We start from the raw sequence: 21,549 nt of genomic DNA, 5'->3' as shown, positions 1-21,549 counted from the left end.
GGGAGCCTGGGGAGACCCCTGGATGGCATCCAGCGGCCACTCCCACCCACGCTGCCTGATGGTCAGTCTTTCAGCCGGGCTGGACACGTGACCTTAAGTCCCTGGACACCCCGCCCCCACCACCTCCCAGCTGCGGACGGTGACACCCACGGGGTGTCATGAGGACAGACGGGGGGCAGGGGCCCCGGGCCGGCTCCGTGAGCTCGGGCAAGCCGCCTGGCCGCCCGTGCCTCGGTTTCCTCGCCTGTGGAGTGGGGTGTGAGCAGGGGGTTGGCGCGGAAGGGCCGTGCTGTTGCTCTCCGCCCCACCAGGGGTGCAGAGCAGACGAGGGAGGGGGACCCCCGGCCCCTCTGGGTGGACGTGGGCAGAGACGAGCAGGGCAGAGGCGGCCGTCCCGCTGCGGCGGGCCTCTGCCCAGACAAGAGGGCGCGGCAGGGACCCGCCCCGCCCCGCCTCACGCACTGTCTGTCTGTCTGTGTTTTATTCTCCTTCACGCGGCAGGACAGACGCGCCGCGTCTCCACGCAGGTCCGGGGCGGCCACCATCCCCTCCGCCCCGCCCCCCAGGGCGGGCCCCTCCGAGAGGGGCTGCCGCCGGCCGGGGCCTCCAGGAGGCGGTCGTTTGGCAAGGACGCTCGGGGCGGGAAGGGCCCCCAAGAGGCCGGGACCCCGCCTCTGGCTCTCTTTGGTGTCTCAGGCAACAGCCAGCCCCCCCAGCCGGGCCCTGGGCCGCGCCGGACGTCCTCCAGGTGGACGCCCCATCGGGCGGGACCGCCCGTCCAGGCCGCTGCCGCAGCCGGCCCCCGGGGGACGCCGCCGCTCATCTCTTGTAGTGGTTGGGGGCGTCGGCGAAGGCGAACTTCAGGCGGTAGGCCTCGGCCAGCAGCAGGCTGACGTCCCCGTCGCCCCAGTGGGCCGTGGGCAGGCTCTGCAGGAAGAGCAGCAGCTCCTGGGGGGGAGAGACGGGCCAGGTCAGAGGTCGCGCGGTGGGGGGGGGGCGCTGGGGCGGGGCTGCAGGCCCGGCTCCCCTCAGCACCCAGCGCAGGGGCTCCCCGGGTCCCCTGCCCACCCTGGGGCAGCCCGCAAAGCCCCCCACCCCTGGATCCTCGGGACCCAGGCCAGGCAGCCAGGAGGAGGCCCAGACTTAGGAGACACATCTGTGGGGTGGGGGGCGGGGGGCTGTGACCTCACTTCACCGAGGGTCCCCAGCACCCCAGGGCCCGGGTGCTGGTCTGGCAGGGCCTGGCTGCCTGGTGCGGCCTCAGCTCAGGGGCCCCCCGCTCCCGGCCCCACCCCCGAAGGCTCTCTGTGGTTGAAGTGAGGTGCGCCCCTCGGACCCCAGGGTCGGTGGGCCTGCACCTGTGTGCACCCATCCGTGACCCCGCAGCGGGGACCGGCGGGACAGGGGCACACGGGCAGGCCGACACCCGGCAGCTCTCGAAACGGCCCCTCACGCGGCTCCCAGTGCCCCGGGGAAGCCCCGCCATGCCGCCGGCCTGCCCGCGGCACCCAGGTCTCGGCTCCGGCAGCCACGGAGCTGCCCCCATGGGACTCAGCTGCCCGGGCCCCCAGCGGAGAAGCCTGGGCGAGGGGCCGAGGGGAGCCGCCCCTGAAGAACCCCAGCCGGGCGGGCGCAGGGGCAGGACGCACCGGAGCCCCAGGCCCTGCGCCCGAACGCTGCCCTCCCGACAGCACGCTCAGGGCAGCGGCCGCCCCACCTCGGACAGGGTCAGCGTCGGGGAGCACAGGCCCGGCACCCGGCGGGGCCAGGCAGCAGGGGGCTCAGAGGGCTGGGGGACTTCCTGGTGGACGAGGCCCAGGGGCGGGCAGGGGATTCAAGGGAGGGGCCCGCGGGCCTCAGGGCCCTGGGGCTCCGTCCGATGAACCCTCAGCCTCTCATGGCGGACGCCGGTGTGGGGCATGCAGGAGGGTGGCCGGGTGCCCAGCAGACAACACGCGGTGGCAGAGGGTCAGAGCCAGGCCACCCGCGCTTCCCGCCCGGACAAGGAGCAGCCGCGAGACTTGGACCTTCAGCAGCAACGGGGCCTCCCGTCCACGGAGCTCCCTGCAGCTGCAGGGCTGGGGCGGGGTGCACAGCGCAGCGACCAGGGCTCAGCGGTCACACCCCAGGCCCTCTCACCATGTGGCCCTGAGCAGCTACCTCCGTCCCTGAGCCCCGCCCCCTTTCCTGTACACGGCGGGTGGTCCTGCCACCCGACACCACCGCCTACTGTGTGAGCCGGGGGCTCAGAGCCTGGCTGGGCCAGCCCCTGACCCCCAGGGCCTCTGGTCCGTCCTCCGTCCCAGGGCCCCAGCGCCCACCGGGGCCGAGCGTGCCTGGCGACGCGGCCCTGCGCCAGCTCGCAGCCCTCTCCCTGCCCCCCGGCGCCCCCCCCCCCAGTGCTGTTTCGCTGTGGCCACTTCTCCTCTTCCTCCATCCATTTCCTTTTGCGTTTCAGATACTTTCCGGGGCCTTTAAATCGAATCTGCAAAGCTAGTTTCCCTGGCGCGGCGTCCCCGGGGACGGACCGGCGTCGGCCCGCTGCTGCCTTCCGCCATTAGGAGCCCCGCACACGGACGCCAGTCCAATTCCGAGCAGGTCGTAAACAAACACCTTCGGTTTTACCCTTAATCCACTCCGCTCCACATTACCGTGACCCCGCTGCTCGCGAGGTGAGGAGCGCCCCTGCCATCACGGCGGCCGCACACTCAATTTCAGGAGCTCGTCCGTCTGGGCTCGCGAGGCGGGGGAGGAGCGCAGAGACGCCGGCGCCGCAGCCTGCAGCGCGGGAGGGGGGGCGCTCCCTCCACCGGGCGACCTCGCAGGGCGGAGAGCAGGCGGGCGCGCCCTTCAACCCAGACTTCTCTCCCCCGGCGGCCCGTCCTGCGGACGCCAGGCGGAGGGGCCGCCCGCCCGGGCGCTGGGCCTCTGCCCGGCGACGGCTGCTCTGCAGGGTCTGTCGCCCGGTCGCAGCCCAGGGCCCCGCGTCCCTGGGGAGGACCCCACGGTGCCTGGCAGAGGCCGCCCGGCAAACTACGCACTCGGCCGCCGCTTCTCCGAGCACCACGCGTGATCACGAGCAGGCGGACTCCCCCGGCGACCTCTGCACGTACACGCGGCTCACCTTCCGCTCAGAACCGCGTCTGAGGGGAACTGCCTTCGTGACAGCCAGGCCACCCGTCTCCGAGTGACAGAGGTGCAGAGGGGCCCGGGGGCCCCAGGCACACGGTGCCCACAGCTTCTCCAGGAACATGGGCTGACGCCGGGCCACGCTCAGGCACGGCTGTCCACCGCCTGACCATCGTCCTGTGGGGCCGGGAAGCCGGCGGGACCCCAGGCCCTCAGCAGGGACTTGCTCAGCAGAGCGGGGAGGGGGGGGGGGGCCACTGCCAACCCCTCTCACAGGCTGACCTGAAGTGCCCCTGCGCCCCGTAGTCCCACGACCAGGACGGCAGGGTCCCGCCCTCCAAATGACAGACCACGTCAGGTGACAATGACACTGACGCCGCCGCCCCAGGGAGCACCTGCGACCTGTCACCGCCCCAGCGACAACCACGAGACGCCGGGCCCCAGAGAGGGCACCATGTGGTCTCGGCCGGGAGCTCACTGGAGGCCGGAGGTACTCTGGGGGGCGGGTCCCTGCCTGGAGGCCCAGAGCCGGAGCCTGGGGGGGGGCCGCCCCACGGGCAGGAGAGGGGGGCTGTGTCCTGGGAAGGGGCCGCGGCCAGCCCAGCGGACCTCACAGCGCTGCAGCCCCCGCTGCTGGACCCACCCACCGGCCCGCCCGCCCCACTGAGCGCCAGACACCCTAAACGAGAGCAGACCAAATAGTATTTCTTTGTATGAAGGATTAAAAGATCAATGCAACTTCTTTTGTGTGCTTTATCTCAGAAAACAAACACCCCAAGACAGGACGGAGAAATCCTGTCCTGTTTGCCCTGAAATCCTCAAACTAATTAGGGTAACGAAACGAGCATTAGCACAGATCCAGCCGGGGCTTCCGGGGCTGACGGAAGACCGCAGGCAGGCGGCCCAAGGCGCTCCGTGGGCAGCCCGGCCACCGCCCGGCCACCGCCCACCGCCCGCATGGGGCGTGAGCCCCGGAGCAGGGCCGGGCCGAGCCGGGACCCTCCCTTCCCACTGGGCCCTGCACGGCAGAGGCCCCGCTGAGAGCCGGTCTGCCCAGTGGGGGCGCCGCCTCTGGGGGGCTCTGACGGGAAGGGCGGGTGAGTGTCTGCCGTCACCTCCTCGGGACAGCGGCTGCCCCCGCTGCGGAGGGCCCCCAGGCGCCTGCTCACCAGTGCCCCCTGAACTCCTGGGGAGCCCTGGTCCTGAAGGGGTCAAAGGGTGAGTGGCCCCCGAGTCACACGGGTGGTGGCCACAGAGTTCCAGCTCGGGACTCTTCAGCGGCCCGGGGGCCCTTGTGCCTGTGGCCCCAGACTCCGGGGCCGGGACGCATGGCGCAGCCTCTGACGCCAGAGGCCCCTCCCACTGAGCCCCATCCCCCCAGCAAGGACCCCGACGGGGCCCTGGGGCTGCAGGGCTGGGGTGCGGGGCGGGGCCCGAGCACAGCCCCACGGGCAGGGCACGAGGTGCGGCAGGGCCACGCGGGCTCACACACAGCCCCGCGCACGTCCCCTGGAGAGAGCAGACCCCTGGGAGGGACACGGGGCCTCCGGGCGACACGCCCGAGGACGGTCGGTGTGGGACAAAGCTGCCTCTCCGTGGCCTGAGCAGACTTCCGTGTCTCCTCTTCAAGACCCCTGGGGAGCCGGCTCTCAGTGAAGACGACCACAGGCCGCGGCTGGCTGCAGGGGGCGGGGGCGCGGGGGGCACGGGCGAGGAGGGAGGGCCTGCGTCCAGCAGGTGGGCAGAAACCCATCCTCGGTGCCTGGACAGGACAGCCAGCTCCTCCTTCCTCCCCAGCACTCACCGAAAAGCCCACCCCCAGGAGCACCCCTGGGAAGAGACAAGAAGCTGGGGAGAGGTGACGTGGATGGTTGGGCGGGCAGGCAGGTGGGCAGACAAGTGGGCAGACAGGCAGGTGGGTGGGCAGGTAAGTGGGCAGGGAGGCAGGTGGGTGGGCAGGTGAGCAGATAGGCAGGCGGGTGGGCAGGCAGACAGGCAGGTGGGTGAGCAGGTGGGCGGGCAGGTGGGCAAGGAGAGGCCTGAGAGCCCCCGGAGCCCAAGAGAACCCACGCCGGGCACGTCCCTGGAGACCGGACGCCCGTCGCCTAGCCAGCACCCAGGACGCGGCCGGCCCCATCTCCTCAGCCGACACCCCTCCCACGGGGCCCGAAGGTGCCGGCCACTGCCGTGCGCAGCGGCTCTCTGGGCGCCCTGGAGGCAGACCCGCCCCTTTCCCAACGCGGCGGCGGCCCCTCCCCACAGACCCGGGGAGCCCTGGGAGGATGATGGGACACACGGGCCAGTGTCGCAGGGGAGAGACGCAGACCCTACACGGGGCGGGGGCAGCTCGCGCTGGCTGCTCAAGCGAGGCCCCCCACTGCAAACAGAGGGGGGCGCTGTTTCTCAGCGGTCAGAACTGAAAGGATTCTTCCCATGTGCGGGCGGTCTGGCGGGGGTTCTGAGTATGTGTGCGTGCATGTGCGCACGTGTCATCTGTGTGCACACGGGCGTGTGTGTGCATGCACCTGCGAATGTGTCATCTGTATGCACGTGGGCGTGTGTGTGCATGCACCTGCGAATGTGTCATCTGTATGCACGTGGGCGTGTGTCCGCATGCACCTGTCATCTGTATGCACACGGGCGTGTGTCCGCATGCACGTGTTATCTGTATGCACACGGGCGTGTGTCCGCATGCACGTGCGCACGTGTCATCTGTATGCACGCGGGCGTGTGTCCGCATGCACGTGCGCACATGTTATCTGTATGCACGCGGGCGTGTGTCCGCATGCACCTGCGAATGTGTTATCTGTATGCACACGGGCGGGTGTGTGTACGCATGCACGTGTTATCTGTATGCACACGGGCGTGTGTCCGCATGCACGTGCGCACGTGTCATCTGTATGCACGTGGGCGTGTGTCCGCATGCACCTGCGAATGTGTTATCTGTATGCACGTGGGCGTGTGTCCGCATGCACGTGCGCACGTGTCATCTGTATGCACGTGGGCGTGTGTCCGCATGCACGTGCGCACGTGTCATCTGTATGCACGTGGGCGTGTGTCCGCATGCACGTGCACATGTGTTATCTGTATGCACGCGGGTGTGTGTACGCATGCACGTGCGCACGTGTTATCTGTATGCACACAGGCGTGTGTACGCATGCACGTGTTATCTGTATGCACAGGGGCGTGTGTCCGCATGCAGGTGCGCGCAGCTGTGAGGGGCAGCAGCTGGAGCCCCTGCTCTGTGTGACCTCACTCGCCCCTGAGGCCGGCGACCCCGGGGGCCGCCAAGATGCTGCCACGCCCCTCTCGCCGAGCCGCCTCACCCACAGTCCCCCTCCCCCACCCCCCGTGTCCGTGGGCAGCCTCCTCGGGCCGCACGCCCCCACGCCCGCTCCTAGGAAGTGGGCGCGCTCCCGGGCCTCCCGGGCAGGGGCCGGTCTGGACGGCACCCCCTCTGGGCCCACGCTCCCGACTTCCCACGGCAGACGCCCACTGTCGGGCTCTCCCCCTCCCTCACCAGATGGCCCAGGCTCAGGGCGGAGCGGGCGCCGCGCTGTGGCTCGGGCCCTCGGAGCCCACAGCACACGGGCGGGCGGGCGGGAGGATGGACAAGCGGGGCACCCCCACCGGCTGCGGAGAGGCGGAACAGCCCCGCCACACAGCACACGCCCCCAGGACGTCCGCTGGCCGGGGGGTGGGCATGTGCTGATTCTGAGGGGCCGCGGGAAGGGGCTGCACCGGCCCGGCTCCTGGGCACCGCGCCTGGGTCCTGCGCCGACGGCACTCCCGACACTGGTGACGTCCCCAAGCGTGTCGGGTCACACACAGCCGCCCCGCCCCGCCCAGGACTGGGCCGGTGAGGGGTCCGCATGGCCGCCTCTGCTCCGGGACCCTGGGCTGAGCCACGGCCCGGGCGCTGCACAAGGCCCCCGGCAGCCGTCCCGGCCCACTACCGGCAGACGGCTCCAGACGGTCCCGGTTCCTCAGGCTCGAACGAAGCCACGGAGAACACAGTCTCATCGCCGTCGGTGGACCTCAGGCCCCTGGGGGCCGCCCAGAGCCTCCGCAGCCCTCCTCATTTACTCTGGAGCTCGGCCACAACCCAGCTCTGCACCCCTTTCACCGGAAAGGACCCGGCCCCCCACACGCTGCCGCCAGGGTCTCGACGAGGGCGCAGCGGCGTTTGCACACAGGGCCACCCCCCCGCCCCCCCGGGCCCTCTCCAGCCCCAGGACTGCCTGGCTCCAGGGAGGACACGGGACAAGGCTCTAGGCTGCTGACCTCCCGACAGAGGATGGTGGCCCCACCCGAGCCAGACCTCCCAGAGGGAGGGGCCGAGGGGCCTCCCCAAGGCCCAGGCTCTGCCCTTCCCTGTCCCCCACCCGCTCCCATCCCACCCGCCTGGCTGCCAGGTGCCACACTCGACTCAGACTCCTGACAGCCTCCCGGCCCCACCAGGCCTCAGGGGGCACAGGGCCCCGGCCCCCGGAGCGCCGCTTCAAGCAGCCTGACGGCCACACAGCCACGCAGCCCTGCACTCACACACCTGCGGCCACGCAGCCCCACGCCACCCCCCGCAGCCACGCAGCCCCACGCTCACACACCTGCAGCGCAGGAGCACAACGATCCACGTACAGATTAGCTTTCAACCGACCCGATTTTGTCTTCAAAATGTCTTGAAACGATACAGAAAGAGACAATTGATCTTTACTTGGCATTTCGTGACATTTGCTGCTCCAGACGAACACAGGATGGAACACAGACCCAAACAGGCCCGTCAACCCACAGGAAGCCGCTCTGCACCCGGAGGCGCCCGTGCGCCCCCTGCGCCAGGCCATGCGCACTCGGGGAGGGGGGGGAGGCAGGGGTCATCCCCAGCAGGAGCCGGCAGATGCTGCGGGCCAACCCCAGGCCGTCCCGGTGCAGGCTCACCCCCCGAAGGGCCGCCGTGGTCAGAGAGTCTGCTGTCCAGGCCCACAGGGTGTGCGCTCACGGCCGCAGGACGAGGGAGGGCGTCCTCACCGAGCGTCAGCCGCCCCGGTCCCCGGGGTCCAGGCTCAGAGCAACCTAACGTGCACCCCGCCAGCTCACCCCAAAGCCCCCGCGGCGGCCGCCTCCTCCGGCCCCTTCCCATCCCCTTCCCGTCCCGTGCACCTCTCCCTGCCCGCTGGCTGAGCCGACAGAAGAGCACACCCATCCGTCAAGACTCTGCGGGGCGAGGGGCGAGCCCTGGGTCCGCCCTCCCGGAGCCTCTGCCCCCACAGTTCCGACCAGCGGTGCCGCCGGGAGCCCCCACGCTTCGGCTGTGTCCCCGAGGGCTGCGTCCTGGGACAACCCCCCCCCACCCCCGTGGGGCGGCATCACTCCTGTGGGTGGGGCTGCCGCTGCCCCCCTCGGGTGTCTCGTGGCTCCTCGGACTCCCTGTCAGGCTCCCACTCTCTCTGCTCGGGGTCTTCTCCCTACACCCCCTTCCCTCCTCCCGCTACCCCCCCTAGGGCCCCCGCCCCAGCCTCTGTCACTCCACAGTCGTCCTCCGCCATGTCTGAGGTCCTGTCCCAGTGCCCAGCTGACCTGGGGCTCCCCTGCTGGGGGGCAGGGGGCAGAGGGGGCAAGGCCTCCCCGACTGCTGTATCCCCTCGGCTCACCTCCTGACCCTCCCCCCACGCCCACATCCCCGTGTTCCCCACAGCCTCCCCGGACCCGCTCCGCCACCTGGCCACCCCTCCCTGCCCTCCCCAGTCTCTCTGACACCTGGGTCCTGTCCTCCCCGCATCTGTGACCGCCGTCCCTCTGCTGCGGGCCTGCTGCCCCCAGCCCCCACAGCTCACGGAGACCTGCTGTTCTGGGCCCCTTCTGTCCCCCCCGGCCGCCCCAGCCCCTGGTGGGAGGGACCCCAGTCTAGTTGTAACAGGGTGCAGCCAAGAGGGTAGCCTCAAATAGGGATCTGTAATAAGATCCAGAAGAGCCTGGAGATAATTGGCTCCACACCACAGGGCCACACCTGCCCGGAATCTGGCAGCTGTAGCCAATTGTGAGAGGAGCCGGAAATGGGGCTGCAGAGGAAGATTGGCGCCGGGATTTAAACCAAGACACAGCAGCCATTGGGGGGGGGGGAGAGCCATGCGCAGCCCTGCAAGAGAGAACCCCACAGCTTTGGCAGAGTGAAGACTCCCTTGGCCCTGAGAGGAGAAGGAGAAGCACGCGGACTTGACGGAGTGTAGACTCCTGCAGCCCTGAGGAGAGAACCACGCGGCCTGGCAGAGTGGGGACTCCTGCAGCCCTGAGGAGAGAACCACGCGGCCTGGCAGAGTGGGGCCCCCACAGCTTTAGAAGGGGGAACCACCACCTGGTTTTAGCAGAGATCCCGGTGACTCAGCCAAGGGTGCCGGGAACCCAGGGAGGTCTCCCAGTAGAGAGGGAGTTCTAACTGGGAAGAACCAGAGGACTGCCTGAACCATGGACTTCTATTTCCTTCCCTGAGATACGGTACTCTGGACTGGGCAAAGGGGGAAGGAAGGAAGGACTGTGTGTGTTTATGGGTGTTTTAAGGGACTTTGGGATTTTGGTGAAGACATTAGGTCACTACTTTAAGTTTGTACAGCATTAAATAAACGTTTCCTTTCCTTTTCACAAATCTCTGGCATTGAGAGACGTCTTTCCTCTGGCGGCGGACATAACGGACCCGGGGCCTTCTTTCAATAATAGTATATCGTCCCAGGCCCCCCTTGTTGTGTGTTCTGTAACACAGTGACGCACCACATGGGGCCCAGCCCAGGGGAAATTCCGAGGGGCGTGTGGTAGACCAGGACCCGGGACAGCGGCGGACACAGGCCCGTCCACCGACAGCCACCCGTGGGCAGGGGGCAGAACGCAGGCTGGACGGACCCAGACCGCAGGCCTGAGCAGGACTCAGAAACCAGGGCGAGGGCGAGGGGCAGCCCCCCTCCCTGCCGCCCCCACCGGGCACCTGCAGGCGGGCCGAGGTGACGCCAGGAGGGCCCACCTCTCTCCGGGAACATCCTCCTCCGGACACGGCTGTTCCCGTGGGGACGATGCGGAGAGCCACGTCACCTCCCACGGGGCCCGCCGCAGCCCTGCCGAGGCTGGGGCTTCGAGAGCCCCCCCCCGCCCCCGAACACCCCGCGGCCGGAGGCGGCGTCGGCCTCTGTCGCCCGGCCGTCCTCCGGGGGGCCAGAGCCATTCTCCGGAGATGCCACCTCGGCGGGCATGGCCCCCGGTGCGCGCCAGGGGCCCCCGGTGCTCGATCTGGTTTCTGCTCCCTTGTTTCTCGGCCCCCTCGGTCCCATTCCCCCGCTCACGGCGGTGCGCATGCTCGCTCTCCGTCCAGCCCCCACGACGGCGGAGCCCGGTTCATCTCGAGTCTCAGGGAGCAGCAGCCTCATGCCCCCCGCCCACCCGGGCCTGTGCAGGGCTCCGCAGGCCCCGGGTTCTCGCCACAGGACCGCCGGGCCGGGCCCGTCCCTGGCCCCCACCGCCCTCCAAGCGAGGACGGCGGACTCCTCCCCAGAGGCCCCAGTCCGCACCCGCCGCGCCAGGGCGCCGTCTGCAGGCGAGCAGCCGCACACCCTGCCCCTCACGTGGCCGAGAGAACGTGGCTGCTCCCTCGGCCCCCGCGGCCCCCGCGGGACCTTGCCTCCTCCAGGCCCAGCGCGCTGCCCAGGCCGCACCCGCCCACAGTGCCCGAGGCCCACCCCCAGCCTGCCCCTCACCCAGGAGAGGGGGGCACCTCCGGCCCGTGAGGGCGGAGCCCGGCCCCGGTCCCCACGCAGCGGTCTCGTCACTGCGCCGGTGAGGCACTGGGGCCCAGAGGCTGACCCTCGCGCCCCAAGGCGCACAGCTACCAAGTGGCCGGGCCTGGGCCCAGCACATCCCTGACTTACCCCAGCCCGCTGCCACCCCTGCGGGGGACAGGGACAGCGGCCCCCGGACAGCTCCGGGGCCTGGGGGCAGCCGGGAGACCAAGGCGGCCCGCAGACTGGCTGCCGCGCTCTCCCGCAGCGGGGGCCGGGGGCCGGGGGCCGGGGGCCGGGGGCGGGGGGCGGGGGCCGGGGGTGGGGAGGGCGGGCGGAGGTGCGGAGGGGGCCCTCCCCGCACGGACAGCGGGACCCGGAGCCTCCCTCCCTCCCTCCCTCCCGCGAGGCGCCCCCGTACCTGGAAATCGCCTTCCTCCAGGATCTCCTTCCGCCACCGCAGGAGGAACGCGGCGCAGACGTACAGGTGGAAGCGGGAGAAGCCCTCGGGCTCCGACTGCAAGAGAGCGGACGCGGCAGGGTCAGCAGGCGGCGCAGGCGGCCGTGAGGCCTCGGGGGCCCGGCGGGGCTCCCCGGGGCTGGAGCTGGGGCACCCACACCCTCCCCTGAAGGGCGAGCTGCCCGGGAGACGGAGTGTGGGGAGCAGACCGGCCCTCGGCGAGTTCGAAGCTGGTGTCTGCGCGCCCCCCTGCACAGGTGGCAGCCCTGGAGACAGAGGGCGGCAGGCCCGTGGGCGGGGCCTGCCACGGGGGGGGGGGGGGGAGGGGGCCATCCCACCCCCAGGGCCTCGCCCCCCTGGGCACCGCCCCAGGCGGACGCCGGCTCTGACCCGGCTCTGACGCCGCACCCTCGCCCTCCACGCGGGCCTGCTCCCGTGTTTCTGGGCCCGGAGAGCCCCTCCCCCTCCACAGTCACATTCCTTAAAACCACGCCGGCACCCAGCACTCTTCGGTGTGTTCTGTGTCGGAGGGGCCTTCTGGACACCAAGCCCACCCGCCCGCCAGAGTGGGAGTCACGGTGGTTTTGCTGATTCGCATCAGCAGCAGACATAAGTATCGAAATAAGTGAAAAGTTTGTCTGGGCTGGCACTAAATCAACCATTCGAACTCAAGGAGGCGCCGCTGAGGGCTCTGCGAGGCCCACTCGCTCGAGCACACTGCCCCCCTCCCCCGCCCCGTCCCTCACCAAGATACTCAGGACACCACACCACTGAAAGGCGGCCATCGCCCTCAGGACAACGTCCAGGCCCCTTAACGCAACATGTGGTCCCCGCCCCCCACCTGACCTCGGGCCTTCTCAGTGCCCCCAGGCCGGACCCCGACAGCCGCACCTCTGCATCCCAGCCAGTGGGGACCCTTCCCCGGGCCTCTGGGAGGGCCGAGCCTCTCCGCCCGCACCCCGCCCTGCCCCGAGGCCTTCCCGGTTACTCCTCCTCCTCCTCCTCCTCCTCCTCCCGGGGCCAGGCTGGGTCCCTGCCATCTTCAAGGCTCACAGGTCCCTCTCCCCCCCCCCCCCCCGGGCCTCTCCTGCCTCTGGCCCCACGGCAGGACGGACAGCGGACAGAATGAAGCTGCACCCCCAAATCCTCTCATCCAGGTGCGGACTGCAGAAGCGAACACTCTCAAAAAGGTAAACTCTAGAAACCGACACGTTTGACCGCACAAACATTTACTTCAGTCTGCGTGTGACAGAGGCAGCACCACGGAGGTGCCTCTGCGGTCCAGAGCAGGACGGCAGCCTGCAGCGCGCAGGACGGCACTGGGCCAGCGCCCAGGACACAGGCACGCGGCTGCCCCTCAGGGCCCAAGAGGAAGGGGTGCAGCGGGCCCGGCGGGCGGGACTCACAGGCAGAGCCGCGTGCACCCACTGGCGGTCGCGCAGGGGACACGGGCCAGCGCAGGGCTCGGGTCCCAGTTCTCCAAGGGGCGATCCAGGGCGCAGGGCGGGGCAGGGCTGCTGCCGGGCGGAGGGCGGTTGGCCCGGAGCCCCAAAGCTTCTCCCCCATCAGAGCATCTCCACACGGGGCAGGGGGAGACGCCCCCCAGCAAGACCGCTGGGCTAGCGCTGGTTACAAGTTCAAGCCCCAAACTTGGAAACAACGTAGAGCTCTTTGGGCGGGAGAACAGATACATTCTAGCACGTTCACACACCTAAAACCAGGAAGCAGGAAGACGAAGAGGAGGAGCACACTGCGAGGGGGTCTCTGAGATAGCGGCCGGGCGCTGGCGGGGGCGGCCCGGGTGCCCGCCGCCCGCACTCGCGGCCAAGACGCCGAGGCGGGTCTGCAAGTGGCCGAGGCCTCCTCTGGGGAGGAGAGGAGGAAGCGTCGACGGTGGGCGCGACATTCAACTTCTACACGGGAAACAAGCAGAAGAGCTGGGGCAAAGCACAGCCACGATCAGGCCCGACGCCGCCGGGCAGCGAAGGCCCAGGCAGGCGCCCACTGACTGCCTGCACCTCCCGCCCCTTGAGGACTTTTCGTGATGGAAAGAGACTGGGGACTGACTCGGACCGTCTTTTCCGGAGGGTCAGTAAGAGGCCTGTCTGCTCGAGTGACCACCGCTGGCTGCGGCCCTGGCCGCCTGGTCAGCATCCATTCTCTGTGGCCTCGGCAGTGCCCCACCCGGGGGTTCCGACCCCCACGAACTTGGACGGCCCTGCTCAGTGGCCCCTCCTGGGGCCAGGCCACAGGCTGCGCCGGCCCCGCCCCAGCCCTGCATCCACCAGGCCTCAGGGGTCCGCACGGGCGGGGCTGCGGCTGGGCTGCCTCCCCCACCCACCGGCCGGAGGGCGAGCGGGGTGTCACGGCCCCGGCTGGCAGCGGGAGGGACAGCCAGCTGCCCCCGGCAGGAGGAGCTTTCTTAGAGCCGCACTTCAGGCTCTGCAGTAGAGCTACTTTTGCTTAGAACACGAAAAAATTCTCAAGTTCAAGATGACTGCAGATAAACTAAATGCAAATTACTTACGTATGACATACTTGGTAAAATATAGGAAAGGAGGCAAAAAAGCAGTTTTCTTTCGACTTTCTCTAACAGAGAAAACGTAATAAAAGGGACGATTTTTCACCTTTAATTGCATCATTAAGCTTCTTCATAATTTTTGGCGCAGAAATAAAAGCGAACGGCCTTCTGGCGTCAGGAGGTTTTCCACCAGCTACGTGTTCGTGCGGGCGCGTTCCTGAGGCCGTTCCAGGGACAAGGGCCGCCTCCCGCCCCTCGCCCAGTCCACGTGCACCCGGGGGTCTCGCCGGAGGGGCCTCCCACGAGCGTCTCAGGCCCCATGTTCCTTCCGGGGTGAAGCCGGACCCCCGTGCCCCGAGAGGGGTGCGTCCAGGTCACAGGCACTGCCCATGATGTGCCTGCTTCCGCCTTTTCCATCTTCCTCCCTTCCTTCCTTCCTTCCCTCCCCTCCCCTCCCCTCCCCGGACTCGGGGACCAGCGCCCTCTCCGAGTCCTCGCGTCTGAAGGCGGGAGTGAACGGACCGACCTGGAGCAGTTGCAGGGACACACATGCCCGCCGTGCCCCGAGTGGGCTGCGCCCCCACACCCCCACGTCCAGGCGGCCCCCCGCACCGGTCCTCTAGCGCCCCCTGTGCGCTCCGCCCCCCCTTGGCCATCTCCAACTCGGCTCTCCAGCGGCCCACTGCTCCTGTCCACAGCCCCGGAGGGTCCCAGACGTCACCCCAGGGGGTGGCTCTCTCCCATCGACCTGTCACGGCCAGACAGGAGCACTCGGCTGGCTCCCAGGCCCTCTCACCCTCAGACTCGCTGTCCCGTGGGCACGGCCACCATGGGCGTGGTCACCATGGGGACGGGCGAGTGGTGCTGGGCATGTCCAGTGTCGGGGGCTGGGGAGACAAAGCAAGGAGCCCGCCTGCACCCTCGCTCTCCTACACCTGCACCCGGGCCTGCTCTGGGTGCTGCGCCCACCACTGGGACAGGAACACGTGGGCGAGGTGTCTGGTGACAGGGACAGCCCCACACCTCCTTGGGGTAACAGCCCAGAGTGCGGCTCCCCGACGGTGCCGTCCTCATCCACTCAGACCTGAGCATGGCCCCAGGTAGGACGGCAACTGGGCAGAGCCCCCCTGCCGCACCTGAGGGCTGGCACAGCTCCCCACCCCGTCCCCCACCCCTCACTCACCCTGCGCCCAGGGCGCGGCCTCACACGCCCCGCCCTGTGTGCCCCACCTCTGAGGGCACGCAGCCCCCCTCCTGCCCCGAGGGTGTGTGTCTGAACTCGAGCCGAGAGGCCGGCCCCGCCCGCGTGCTCGTGGGTCTGGGACGATGCTGCGTCCCTGCCAGCCCTGCCCCACTGACGCGTCTGTTCCCGGGGGTCGCCAGCACCTCGGGGGCCGGGGTGCTGGGAGGGGACACTCGGAGCTCAGCGGGCTAGAAGCCACCCCAGCACACACAGGAAGCGGCACGGGACCCGAGTCCCCGGGACGCCCGCGTCAGCACGGGCCACTCTCGTGCGCCTCGGTCCCTGGGGAGCCCCCCGGGGGCTCCCACGGGAGCGCGTCAGGGAAGGGCATGGGACGGAGTGTGTGCGTCCGCTCCTCTAACCCCCACGCGGAAGGCGGGGTTCGCCGGAGGGCCGGGGCCCAGGAGCGACCAGGGACCCGTTCCGCAGACACACCTGCTTCTCCCCGGAGAAAGGACTTCCAAGTGCCTGCTGCCGCACCCCTGCGTTGTCACGGCGACACTTCCGGCCAGGAACCACGGATGCCCGCCGGTCCCCTGCCCTGGGCTCTCCCAATAGACGGGGCAACACTCGTCACAGGCACCAGACGAGCCCACGCGGGCCCAGTGGGGCCACCCCACCCTGCCGCTACGCCGGGGTCACCGACCGGTCTGGAGGGACAAGGGGCGGGTGTCCGCACACCCAGCAGCACCATCACTGTGGCGTAACCAGGGCAGCCGGGACCTCAGACCGGAGTCCGAGTCCTTTAATTCTGTGATTCCCTGAACCTGCCCCCCAGGGCAGTGTCCCCGGGCCCAGGGGCCGGCCCCAGGCTGCTGCGTCCCGAGGGCCGAGGGCTCCTCCTCCGTTAGCCGGCCTGCGGCCTGGGTGTCAGAGGCCTTCCCCAGCCACAGCGTCCGCCCACACTCGTCACCCCGCCCCCGGGCGTGGCTGTGCGGCAGAGGCACCGAGGGCGCCGGTGTGGACAGCGGGCCAGGCGGCCATCGGGGCCCTCTCCGGCCTCGGTGTCGGGGTGTCCTCAGCGGGAGGCGGGGTGTCACTGCGAGATGAAGGGGCCGGCGGCACAGGCAGGCCGAGGACACCAGCGCCGGGGGCGTGGACGGCGGTGCGCTGCAGCCCGGCGGCGCCGGGCGGGAGGCTCCCTGCGCCCACGGGCTCCTGGGCCGCGGCCACCGCTGCGCTGAGTCCACGCTCCGCCTCGCCCTCCACAGGGAGGGGTCTCTCAGAACCGTTTTTCCTGGAATGATTTTTTATCCGTCATTTTTATGGCAGAATTAAATTTTAAGAGGGAATTAACAGAGATAGAAAATCTATTGCATGTTCCAGCCCCCAAAGAAAGCCTTTATTGAGTGCAGGACTTCCAGTTTTACATCCGAACCTGACCCAGAGCCACAAAGCTTCCCTTGCGGCCCGGAGCCCCCCGCCCTTCCCGCTGGAGTGGGGGGACGGTCTGCAGAGGGGGGGGGCTGTCCACGAGAAGCGTCCCCAGGGGCAGGGCCACGGGGGAGGACAGGGTCGCACTGTTGCCGCCCAAGCAAGCTCCGGCAGGGGCCCCGACTGCGACCTGCAGGACACTGGGCGGTGCAGATCGGGACTCGGAGGCCTCTCTGCACCCCCACCGTGCAGCCCCCACGGCCCCAGCACAGCAGGGTGCGGCCCCCGGCCCCGTCAGGCAGGCCCAGCGTGGGTGGCAGGTGCCACCCGAGGTGACGTGTGCTAAGGGCCATGACAGCAGCCGCCACACGTGCGTTCTTCACACACGGGGGCTCGGCCTCGTCACGGCTCTCTCCCCTCCAGCACCGCGGGGGGCTGGCCTCCACAGGGAGCTCTAAGTCACCCGCTGGAGCGCGGCGTGCACCATCGCCACCAGCGACCCCAAGGCTCCCAGGACAGGGCGGCCGGCCGCAGCAGTGTGGGCTCGGCACAGCAGGGGCCGGGGAAATGACCCTGTGGCGGCGCTGGGCAGGGGAGGCCGGTCGCTCCTGCTGCATGGACGGCCCTCGCGTGGGGGCAGCGTTGGCCAGAGGTCGGTCTGTGGATCCAAACATGGGCACCACTCAGCGACAGACGCTGCGACACACGGCCCCAGGGCGGGCGCGCCTCAGGGACGGGGCGGGGACGGGGCGGGGATGGGGTGGTTCTGCACCCTCAGCACTCGGGGCCCGGGCTCCAGGCCCCCACCGGCCCGCTGTACCGACAGCGGGGGAGGGGGGCTCAGCGGGGGGCTCGGCGGCGGCTGACGCGAGTGGGCCGTGGAAACGAGGGCGGGACATCTCGGCGCCCAGGGTCTCCCCGGGTGGTTCTGTCAAACGAGCTCCCCTCAAAACTTTCTCTTGCAACGTTTGTTGCACCAGACTCTGCGAGAGGAGTCACTTGTAACAATGTACAACGTCATTAGCCACTTGATATCATTAAGGTAATTTATGAGCCTTTCTGAGCTGAAGAGCAGCCCGGAGCGGTATCCACGGGCGCTCCCTCCGGAGCTAAAAATAGGGCCCCGCTGCCTCAGTGAGCCGCGCTCAGAAAACACGTCCAGTCACAAATAATATGTCTAATTACGTATTGAACTAATTCTTGCCTTCACCTTCTGAATTTCTAAACTCCTTGCCTCGTGTATCACGTTAATTGTCTCCCTGGCCCGCTCCCTGGGAAAGGGGGGAGGATTAATTGCCGGCCGAGAGAGGCTGCCAGCATGGTTCCCGACACGCCCGGCGGCCGGCCTCGCCCACACGCGTCTCCTTTGTCCCCGACGACGGCCCCCCGAGATGGGGCGGGGGGCTGTCAGCTCCTTAGAGGCGACACAATCGTGCCCATTCCCACAGACACACGTCACAACCGCCCTTCTCTGCCCCCGGAGCCGCCGGCCCCGGCCTCGCCAGACCTCGCTGCACAGCCCCCGACGACAGGGAGTGAGAGGACACGGGACGGGCCCCACGAAAGGTGGACACCCCGCGGGGTGGAGGCCACAGCACAGGTGAGGCCGCCCTGGAAGGGCCCCTCCCCGGCGCGACCCGGCTGCCACCACGGCGCAGCGCCCAGGTCGGCGGGCCCTTCTGATGCCCAGCACGGTGCACGGTGCACACCTGCCCCCCAGGCCCCCGCCGTGATGGGGACGCCAGCAGAGGGGACCAAGGGCCACCCCCCGGATGGCGGGCCACATGGAGGGCCACCCGACCTGCGATCCGCAGCGTCCTGCGGAAGCAGGCAGCCTGGCACCCACGAAGGGCACCCCGATTTCCTGTCCCTGGGGCCCCCCACTGTGGCTGACGGAGGAAACAAACCAGGACACCAGACCGCCCACCCGCTGTCACTCCGAACACTCTCCAGGGGCCACTCGGGGGGCTCTGCTCTCCGTCCCGCCTCTGCCGCAGGACCCTCCAAGGGGGGGGCGGGGGGCGGTCCTCGCTCGCCCCCCCACGTCCTGCCTGCCTGGGGCGCGGGCCTGAGAGGCGGGCAGGTGGGCAGGTCGGCAGGTGGCCGCCTGCCCTGACATCGTCCGCTAACGCCTCTCCTCCCCCGGCGGCCCCGGACACCTTCTCGTCCACCTGACGCCACTCGGCACCCGTAGGGCCCGCTTCTTCCAGGGGCAGTGTCCCAGGTCCTCCACGTCCATGTGCGCCCAAGACAGGGCTCAGTGTTCCCCGGAGTCCACCCATCCGCCGCCCCCCGCCGGGTGAACAGGCTGACCAGGCAGGACTCTCCACGTGCTGAGGACACACGGGTCTCCCGCTGAAGGACCCGGAGATGCTGGCCAGGACAAGACCGGACGCTGAGGCAGCGGCCGCCGGGCCCCAGGTGGAGGGAGGGTGAGGCCGGGCCAGCGAGGGCCGGTCCTGCCCAGGCAGGGGCTGCAGGCGGGCACATCAGCCCTCCCTCCCCCAGCCTGGCCGCCTGGAGTTAGAGACGGGACAGGTGGGGACTGAGCCCTCTGCCTCCCGGCCCCGGACCCGAGGCCAGGGGTGAGGCCCCGCCCCACGGAGAGCCACAGCGGCCAGGCAGAACTCGGGCCGCAGGCCCTCCTCGCCCCAGCCCCCCCTCGGGCCCCCCCTGGTGACTGGAGGGGCCCCTGCCCTGGGCAGCAGGGTGGCCCTAGGGGGAGCCATGCCTGTGCTGGCACAACTGGGGAGAGGAAGCTGCAACACTTCTAGTTTTCATTAACGTGAGTGAGAGGTCGAAAGCAGACCCGGAATAACCGTCATTTACGACAGAAGGAAGTCATTTAAGGAAACACGGATACACCCCTCCCAACTGGGCTCTCGGAACGACGAAGATTCAAGCGTACAGCACGTTTTTCAAAAGACACTGTCAGCTGCAGGAGGAAATTAAAGACGCTTTCAGAGTTAACGCTTATTCTTCGTGAAACCTAATTAAAAGGAACTTATCCCTGACACCTCACGCACCAGACCCGGAGCCTGACGACGGGCAGTCTGGCGGAGGCGCCCGAGCGTGCGAGTGCCCGGGGCTCCGGCGCCCGCTCCGTGGTGACCGGGGACGGTGCGACGCAGCCCGGCGGCAGGGAGGGCCGGGCTGACGGGCCCCGGAGCCCCGGCGGTCCCCCCGGGACAGCGCATGCACAGCCCCGGGAAGCAGGGTCCCTGCAGACCCAGTGAAGGCAGGGCCACGGTGCACGAGGAGACTCCGGCCCAGCGGCTGGTGTCCCCCAAGTGCAGGGACTCTGGATGCAGGCACACGAGGGCAGAGCGCTGCCCACAACAGAGTCACAGGCTGAGCAGCGTGTCCCCAAGCCGAGGATATGGGGGGGGGGGGGGGCCGCACAGCATGGCCGGGAGCTAGGAGGGGGCAGGGCAGATGTCTCTCTGGGCCTGTGGCGGCAGGAACCCGCCCTGCTGACGCCCGCCCCCCCGCCCCCCCGACCGTGGCGTCCGGGACTTCCAGGGCAGGTACAGCGGCGGCTCTCAGCGCCCGACCGTGGTCGGAGCCTGAGGCAGCACACCGCACAATCAACGCCCTCCGTCTGGGGCCTGGGGGCCGGCTGGGCCGGGCCACCTGTCTCCCAGCCTTCCAGGAGCCTTGTGCAGGCTCCGTCTCCCAAGCAGGCCGGCCTCTCGGGGCAGCAGACGGCCCCTGGGCAGCCCCACCCGGAGCCGGTGGGAGCTGCCGCACGGGGAAGAGGTTCTTCCCAGGCTGCTCGCGCAAGGGTATCAGGGGACAGAATGCGGGCTCCAGCTTGGGAAACCCTCCTGGGACCCTCGCCCGCCCCCGACACCGGCGCCGTGAGCGCTCACATCTCAACAGGGCGTCTGAGGACCGGACCTCAGACCCAGACCCAGGCTGCACGGCCGGGGGCGCAGCGGCACGGCGCCTGCGGCCGGCCCTCCTCCGAAGAGCACAGGCTCCAAGCACCCGCCAGCACCACGCACCGGCACCACCTGCAGCCCGGAGCGCCTCAGGCCCGGAAAGGCCCCCCGACTCGCCCAGGGCCACGCTGCGCCAGGCCAGAGACAGCCGGCCAGGGCCCAGGGCCAGGGCTCCCTACCCCCCACCTCCCCCCCTTCCAGCCGAACCACAGCACAGCGGCGGCAGGGCGGGCACAGGGAAAGGTGCGGCGGGCAAGCGGAAGCGTCAGAGCCCATCTCTGCCAGGCGCGAAGCCCGGCTCTGAGGCCGGTGGGGGTGGGGTGGGGGGGCCGTGTCCCCAGTGCCCCCAAATGGGACGCCTGCCGCCACAAAGCCCTCAGCAGCTGAACGCTGAAAGGTAAGAATGGGCTGATTAAATTACATTTGCATATGCATTGCCATTTTTGAATACTCAAGAAATAAAAGCTTGCAATACTTCTCGAACAATGCAGACCTCATGCATATTCAAATTTCCCTTTGTGTGGAGGGGCTTGCTCTGTCAGCCCGTGGGCCTGACAGAGGCACGGAGGAAGGCAGCTCTCGGTCGCCAGGCAGGGACCGGCCCTGTGCCGGCCACTCAGACGGCCCTGCATGGAGCCACAGGGCCAGGGCCCTCAGCTTGGCCCCGTGGGAGGTCTGCAGCCTTTCTCTCTTCGGACTCTGGAGGGCAGGCCCAGCACTGGCCAGGAGCTCCAGCAGCCCGGCTTGCAGACGTGAGGGCCCAGGGCCCAGGGCAGAGGGGTCCAGGGGGTCCCACTCTCTGCCACCTCGTGCACTGAGAACTGGACCTCGGGGGGAAACAGGCTCCGTCCCCCACACCTTTGCAGCCCGCCTCTCCCCAGACAGCAGCCGCCTGCCGCCGCCTGCCAGAGCCGGCTCCAGAGCACGCTACAGGCTGGGCCCAGCTGCCCTTAGGGAGCCCCCCCGCCCTGGGTCCAACAGGCACCCCCACGAGGACTCCCGGCAGCAAGCCCGTGGGCAGGCTCCCGGGGCGGGGCCGGGCTGGGATGCAGACTCCGTTCCACCACGGGGGGGCGGGGCTCCAGGGAAACGTCCCCAGCATGCCCTCTCCTCACAGTGGGGAC

At 69.4% G+C, this 21,549-nt stretch overlaps 1 protein-coding gene across 1 annotated transcript in view; it reads right to left on the bottom strand.

Moving 5' to 3' along the window:
- Window positions 1–468: 468 nt before the first annotated feature.
- TBC1D22A (TBC1 domain family member 22A) overlaps window positions 469–21,549 on the bottom strand; it is a 70,266-nt gene continuing 49,185 nt past the window's right edge. The window contains exons 12-13 of the mRNA XM_028532637.2: window positions 11,305–11,400; window positions 469–948 (exon numbers count right to left, since the gene is read on the bottom strand). Coding sequence (XP_028388438.1) covers window positions 820–948; window positions 11,305–11,400 — 225 coding nt within the window. The 3' untranslated portion in view covers window positions 469–819. The remainder of the gene's footprint in view (window positions 949–11,304; window positions 11,401–21,549) is intronic.

The sequence above is a fragment of the Phyllostomus discolor genome, chromosome 2 (assembly GCF_004126475.2).
Source record: "Phyllostomus discolor isolate MPI-MPIP mPhyDis1 chromosome 2, mPhyDis1.pri.v3, whole genome shotgun sequence".
NCBI classification, from domain to species: Eukaryota; Metazoa; Chordata; class Mammalia; order Chiroptera; family Phyllostomidae; genus Phyllostomus; species Phyllostomus discolor.
This window is presented reverse-complemented; position numbering and strand designations above follow the sequence as displayed.